Source organism: Anarrhichthys ocellatus, unplaced genomic scaffold (genome assembly GCF_004355925.1).
Source record: "Anarrhichthys ocellatus isolate YVR2014 unplaced genomic scaffold, GSC_Weel_1.0 scaffold2044, whole genome shotgun sequence".
In the NCBI taxonomy this organism is placed as follows: domain Eukaryota; kingdom Metazoa; phylum Chordata; class Actinopteri; order Perciformes; family Anarhichadidae; genus Anarrhichthys; species Anarrhichthys ocellatus.
Window position 1 is genome coordinate 1,535 of NW_022282018.1, and position 7,286 is coordinate 8,820.

General features: G+C 39.9%; 1 protein-coding gene across 1 annotated transcript; it reads right to left on the minus strand.

Annotated features, from left to right (window-relative positions):
• Positions 1 to 3,190: 3,190 nt before the first annotated feature.
• Positions 3,191 to 6,910, minus strand: LOC116378082 (myeloid cell surface antigen CD33-like). Its single transcript, XM_031839896.1, has 10 exons — positions 6,708 to 6,910; positions 6,126 to 6,206; positions 5,611 to 6,006; positions 5,215 to 5,511; positions 4,999 to 5,098; positions 4,855 to 4,890; positions 4,735 to 4,767; positions 4,589 to 4,630; positions 4,084 to 4,114; positions 3,191 to 3,995 (listed from the first exon to the last, which is right to left on the minus strand). The coding sequence occupies exons 2-9, from the start codon at positions 6,169 to 6,171 to the stop codon at positions 4,108 to 4,110; spliced, it is 957 nt and encodes a 318-aa protein (XP_031695756.1). The 5' UTR covers positions 6,172 to 6,206; positions 6,708 to 6,910; the 3' UTR covers positions 3,191 to 3,995; positions 4,084 to 4,107.
• Between the last annotated feature and the right edge of the window lie 376 nt (positions 6,911 to 7,286).

The following is a 7,286-nucleotide window of genomic DNA, read 5'->3' on the forward strand; positions in this document are numbered from 1 at the left end:
ATCAACACAGTGCAAAAAGTAGAAACATTAAAATGTACAGTAAAATATAAAATAAAGTGCACAAACAAACAGATAACAGTACTATAAACAAGTGAGATGTAAGTGTTAAAAGTGTCGAGTGTATTTAAATAACAAACCGAGAAGGGATGTTCAGGGGAGTGACTGGTCGGAAATTGTCCTGGGGATGACAGAGTCAGTGGGGGTTTGTTGATGAGCCCAACTGAAGACGGGAAAAAACTGTTCATGTGGCGTGAGCTCTTAGTCCTGATGGACCGCAGCCTCTTGCCAGATGGAAGGGGCACTAACAGTTTGTGTCCAGGGTAAGCGGGGTCTGCTACAATCTTTCTTGCTCGCTTCAGGGTCCTTGAAGCGAACAAGTCATGGACGGATGGCAGATTGCAGCCAATCACCCTCTCGGCAGAGCGAATGATGCGCAGACTGTGATGGAGGAGCAGAGGATGGACTCGATGATGGCTGTGTTGGAAGTGCACCATCATTGCCTTTGGCAGGTTGAATTTCTTCAGCTGCCTCAGGAACTACATCCTCTGCTGAGCTTCTTGGTGATGGAGCTGATGTTAAGCTCCCGCTTGAGGTCCTGGGTTTTGGTGGAGCCCAGGAACTCCACAGCGTCGACGAGGGGAGTCACACAGGGTGATAGTGGCAGGTGGGGCTATATTCTTCCGGAAATCCACAACCACCTCCACTGTCTTGAGAGCGTTGAGCTCTAAGTTGTTAAGTCTACACCAGGTCACCAGATGGTCAGTCTCCCACCTGTAGGTGGAGTCATCCCCACCAGAGATGAGTCCAATGAGGGTGGTATCATCCGCAAACTTCAGGAGCTTGATGGGCTGGTGACTGGAGGTGCAGCTGTTCGTGTACAGGTAAGAGCAGAGGGGAAAGAACGCAGCCTTGGGGGGAACCGCTGCTGATGGTCTGGGATGCTGAGACATGCTTTCCCAGCTTCACACGTTGCTTCCTGTCAGACAGGAAGTCTGTGATCCACTTGCAGGTGGAGTCGGGCACGTGCAGCTGGGAGAGCTTGTCAAGCAGCAAAGACGGGATTATGGTGTTAAAGGCATAGCTGAAGTCCACAAACAGGATCCTGGCATAGGTTCCTGGGGAGTCCAGATGCTGGAGGATGAAATGAAGGGCCATGTTGACTGCGTCGTTAGACCTTTTGGCTCTGTAGGCGAACTGCAGGGGGTCCAGGAGTGGGTCGGTGAGGGTTTTTAGGTGGGACAGGACAAGGCGCTCAAAAGACTTCATAACCACAGAGGTCAGGGAGACGGGCCTGTAGTCATTAAGTCCTGTGATCCTTGGTTTTTTGGGGACGGGGATGATGATGGAGGCCTTGAAGCATGCTGGTACGTGGCATGTCTCCAGGGAGGTGTTGAAGATGTCTGTGAACACCAGAGACAGCTGATCAGCACATTGCTTCAGGGTGGAGCAGGAGACAGAGTCTGGGCCGGCTGCTTTACGGAGTTTACTGTATGTACTCTTTCAATAAATGTGCTTATTTATTACTTTTAACTCGTCTGGTCTCCCATTCATGTTGCTGCCTTCCAGCCGGGTTGTAACAGATTTTTGATGATAGCGATTTTAACTCTATTGTTGATTATTTGCAGTTTATATGCTGGATCTTCATATTTGTGCGATTGCTACAGCTGTCATCTTTGCAATCTTCTGCATTATTTATGAAGAATAAATACAAGTGAGTTATTAATGTTGTCAAAGTGGGAACGTTTTTCCTTTCACCCCTGTTTCATTTTAAGGATTTTTATCTTTAGAGACATCATAATTTCACAGACTGATGCATCATTGGTCTCACAGTCATCTCACATACCTCTGCAGAAGTACAATGTTTATTTTTGTTTCTGCCTTTTGATACGGTCTTTGCTTAAATCTGAACATAGATTTACATTTCCTTATATTCTGTTCTGCTTTTTCTATGAACTATTCAGTAGCAGAATCTGAAGGTGAGAACTGAAAGTTGAGTTGGCTTCATAAATTGAGATGTTCTCACAGTTAAACCAAAATTAACTCAAAGATGCATTTTTTATATGTTAAAGCTGCATTAATATATATTTGGCCACGAGGGGACAGGATCAACCCCAAAACAAACTTGTTCACACACAGTTGCAGCAGATGTAACGCAACATTATTGTTCCATATCTTGTGGACCCCATTCACACCTGGTAATAACATGTGATCTGTATCAGGTCAAACTGATTCTCACTCAACCTGACCTGGAAAAAGTCATTCATGGATTCATCTTTTCAAGACTTGACTACTGTAACTCCTTCCTCTCTGGCATTAACCAAAAGTCACTCTTTCGCCTCCAACTAGTGCAGAACGCAGCAGCAGCTCGGCTTCTCACTGGCTTTAACAGACGACATCACCCCAATCCTGGCTTCTCTTCATTGGCTCCCTGTTTGTTTTAGAATTGATTTAAAGATTTTACTGATCACTTTTAAAGCACAGATGGGTCTGGCACTGAAACATATAGAGGAAATGTTGACCCCTTATGAGTTGACTCCTTATGAGATCCTCAGCTGGGGCCTTCTGGCTGTTCCAAAGTCGAGGCTGAAAGCGAAAGGTGACCATGCTTTTGCCATCAGGGCCCCTCTGCTTTGGAACGACCTGTCTGAGGAGGGCCGCACAATCAGTAATCTCTTTTAAATCACTTCTTAAAACCCATTTTTTCTTAAGAATGTGTTTACACTGTACAGATTTAATTCATTCCTATGAAGATCTGATCCTCCTCGTCCTCCAGGGAAAAGATATCCAGATGTAGATCACATGTTAATGTATAAATGACCAAGTGTAAATGTGATGTAACTCTTCTCTTACACCTGAGAGAAACCTGTTTCTCTTTTGCTGTTAAATGTTTGAATATCTTGTTGTAAAGGAGGATACAAATTATAGGTAAAAACTGTGTGTTTGTTGCTACAATTGACCCCGTTCACATTACATGTCATCATTTGACTTTAAGTTCATATATTATTGATTAATGCAACTTAATAAAGAGTCAACAATCAACATTTTACACTTCAAACGATGCTATTTATGAGGGGGAGTACACTGTTATTGTAGTTGTTATAAAGTAGTTGTTATATAGTAATACAATAAAATCAATAACCCATATCACATTGGGTTATACATATTGCTAATATACTGTATTAAAAAAAACTTTTGACCTAGATTGTTTTTCTTTTATTCATTTTTGTTATTAACAGAGATATAAAATACACCAGCCCTCTATGATTGTATGTGCATATGTAGACTATTTAAATTAATTGTTTGACATGTTGGGAAATACACTTACAATAATAATATATTAAATACAATTCACCTTTTTGCCAAGAAAAATATGGAACCAGACACCTGATGTTTGCTTATCTTTACATGAAGATTGGAAACCTCTTTGGAAAAATCTGCTTTCCTAAAGCTTGCAATTTAAAAAATATTTGATGTTGTTACTTAATAGAGGTGCTGGTTGGAGATTTTTGTCACCTTTGGGAAGCCGATACAGCTGTTTCCAGTCTTTAAGCAAAGCTAAGCTAAGCTGCAGCTTCAAATACAAACGGACATATATGAGTAGTATCAATCTGCTCATCCAACTCTCAGCAAGAAAGCAAATAAGCATTTTTCACGAAATGTATTGCCTCTGGTATTTATTTAATTCAACTTCATGCCATTTTGGTTATGCTTGAGGCCCAACAATGGTGACAAACAAACAAGTACTCTGACTGAGCAAAGTTGCACTTACCAATGCATTTTATTTTCCCTAATTAATTGATGTAATTTCAAAGAGAGAATCAAATATAGTTTACTTGATAACAGAGAATACCACAGTAGTCGTGTATAAAAACTGCAGTCATCATGCTCTTAATACAAATGACCATTATAAGCATGATTAGATTCTTTTGGTGTTTTTTCATATGTTTCCATAGACGTTGAGATCGGCAGTGTTAATCGTCCCCGTCATCAAGGTCCTGTGAAAGATTGAGGTCATTATTGTCACAGATGTGTCATTGTTCTGACGTAATTATTGGGAATAAATCAATGGCAATTGAATAGTACCTCTTGGTAATTGCAGGATTTTGGCTAATAACTAGAAGAGAGAGAAAAAGAATGACATTACTGTACTTCAATATATGATATCTGTATTTTATTAACTGTATGACTTGAATCCACTATGTCCTCTTTAGGCCTTCTGTTATATTTGTATGTAATAGAAATCAGTAACATTTAAATGCAGAAAATATACGAAATGTACTAGTTTCATTCGATTAAAATACGTGATCAAAAGTTAAGTTTGATTTTACTGTGAAGATCAAAGTGTGTGATAAAAATCAGGTGATAAAATTAACTTATTAAATCCGTCAATCATCGAAATAGAACAGAAAATATGCAAATGTTGTGAGGCATATCAATACATCTTATCAAGAATGCCAGAAAAGCATCAAACATGTGCACAGGCATGCAAATTACAGTGAGGCCAACCACGCAGAGGCCTAAACAAAGCTACAGGGAGAGTACAGAACTAGACACGTAAATGGCATTGAGTATTTAGAAGGATAAAGACCTTTGATCAGAACGAGATGGTCTTGAGACATCAGAACGGATCCTGAGAATTTCACAGATTAAATGTATCATCAGTACAATTAAAAGTTCCTATGATAGTGGACTGGATGAAAAATAAAAAAAACAATCACAAACCACATTTCTCACCTGCGAGACATCCTGGAGAGCCGGTTCCACATGCTAATTGTGATACAGAAAATGACATAATGATGATGAAGGAAAATAATTAAAACACACTTAATAATGTAGCTCTATTAATATTTTTACCTGCCATCCCCACTTTGGAGCTCTGCTATGCGTCCCCTTGAGTAGACAGAGAACAAAATAATATAAGAGCATATACTAAGATTATTTCTTGCTCAAAATTGTTTTTATCTGGATCGGTTAACGCCTGTGCACCGCCTTACTCACTTATATCTCTTCACCATTACAATGCAGAAGACTCCAAAGACCACAGCTGTAACAATCGCCACCACTGTTGGAATGATGATGTGGTTATAGTTTTCTGTACCTGCAAATAGACAGATCCATATATAAGGTCAGTTTTTCCTTTATATTTCACATAATAGAGGATCCAGGTCATAAACCTCCAATGAAGAATTCAACAACAGTGTGAAAAGCTCTCACGTTTAACATAGAGATTCAGGACTGTATTGGATGTGCTCCCTCCATTAAATTCAGCTGTGCAAGTGACCTCGCTGTGGTCGTCCTTCTCAGGAGTGAACGTCAGGATGGACTGTGCCTCCCAGTAGCCAAAACGAATTTCTTTCTGGACTTCAGTGACCACATCATCTGTAGTGACCGTACTCCATTTGAGTTTAGGCACATAGGAAGGGCAGGTATGGGTGACTGAGCAGGTGACAGTGTAGGGACGTCCTTGAATGGCTGTCTTCGGGTGAGTCAGTGTAGGTTTTGGAGGATCAGCTGTAAATAAAAAAGAGGAAAACCATGATGTTACATAGAAATGGTGTAGGTGTAGATTTCTGAAATCTTTTAAAGATATTGGGAAAGCTGGTGACATACGGAGCATTCTGAACGTGACACAATCCTCCACAAAGGAGAACTTGTCAATAGTGGACAAATCAGTCTCTGTCCGTGCTAGTTCAATCCGGAAACAGAAAGGGCCGCTGTCATGATCTTTAATGTCAGTCATTTCTAAGGTGCAGTTGTTCTGACCCAGATATCCCAACAACCGTGTGCGGCCCCTGAAGTTTTCCAAGATCTGCGTTGGATCCTCATGATAGATGAATTGATCTCGAAAAGTTGACCGCTGCCAGATCCCTCTGAGTCTGGAGGAGGACAGCTTTTCTTTAGGATGGGTGAATGAACAGGGTACCACAACACAGGATGTGACCAGGACGTCAATATCTTTCACAACATTTGCCTTCCACTCTCCAGTAAGCACAGAGCTGATAATAGCTGTAAGAGAAATATGCATTTGATAAAGAAAAGACTCCTTTTGGCCATACTCACTTTTTTTTTTTTAAATGGGGTGTAGACATGAGACTGTAAACAAAGAGGTGACCTCAATATATTACCTGCCAAAAGTAGACAGAATATCATCATCCTTGTCCCTTTGTCCATACTTCGGAGGTTTTGGTGGTCTAATAGAATGGATGCTAAAATGAAAAGAAACACAAACCATAAGAACATAAAGTACCTACTACTGCCATATGCAAATTATAACACAGCTGGGTGGAACATCTTCAAACAGCACAAATCTTCACACGCAAGAGCCATTTATTTAAATAGGAAATACTGGTATTGATAATGTCTTCATACAGAATCACATCTGAAACAACACATAATACATTCACGTCTTTTTTATTTTGAATGGTTCCTTTCATAGCCTATATGAATTGCCTGCACTGTTTTTAAAATAATAACTAATTTTCATGAAGTTGTACACAAACAAACGATAATGATGAATAACACAAAAACAAAATCCAGTGGTCGAGTCTATATCAAACTAAAACACCCTGAATTGCTCAACTGCATCGTCCTTAAGCCCAGTAGTGTATTAGACACTTTAAAAATGACATTTTCCAAACAAATGTGGTGAACAAATATTCATTGGATGCGTTATTTTACCATAGTAAAGTTAAATAAAAAGTTCTTACCTGATAAAGCTGCTTTCTGGCTGATCAAGGCTGCTTTTTCTGCTAAAAGCACCTCCTTGAGAATGATGACATGTGCTGTACTATTCTGCGGTTTCGTTGACACAAATATGGACTCTAAAAGCAACAGAAAAAAAACGGCAGGCCACTTGAGAATACAATGGATATTGAAGGGGAAGGTGAATGAAGATATAGTAGAGGCAGTATACTGCTACACCAGTGGAGTTAATGGTGTAGAAAGCAGGGAGTGGTCTCTTAAAGGGCGGCAGTAATCTAAAATGATACTTTCATTTCAGCCAAAGGACCCAGCTAAGGACCAGCAGGGATCTGCAACTAAAATATGTGACACTACACATTATGTTGTGATGTTCTCACAGTTAAACCAAAATGTCCTAATAATGCATTTAAAATATATATATTTAAATACATTCATGGCAGTGGGCAGAAGAAACCCCAAAACAAGCTTGTTCACAAACTGTCTTTTGAACCCCATTCCCACTCGGTATTAATATGTGATTTGTATCTGGTATTAATAAGTTATCCTGTTATCCATCTGTGTTTATTGCACCCACATTGGATCTT

Coding starts and splice junctions, on each gene's coding strand:
- LOC116378082 (XM_031839896.1), bottom strand. CDS start 6,171: ATGGACAAAGGGACAAGGATGATGATATTCTGTCTACTTTTGGCAG. Junction 4,768..4,854: donor CTCCAAAGTGGGGATGGCAG/GTAAAAATATTA, acceptor TATCACAATTAG/CATGTGGAACCGGCTCTCCA. Junction 4,631..4,734: donor CTCTCCAGGATGTCTCGCAG/GTGAGAAATGTG, acceptor TGAAATTCTCAG/GATCCGTTCTGATGTCTCAA.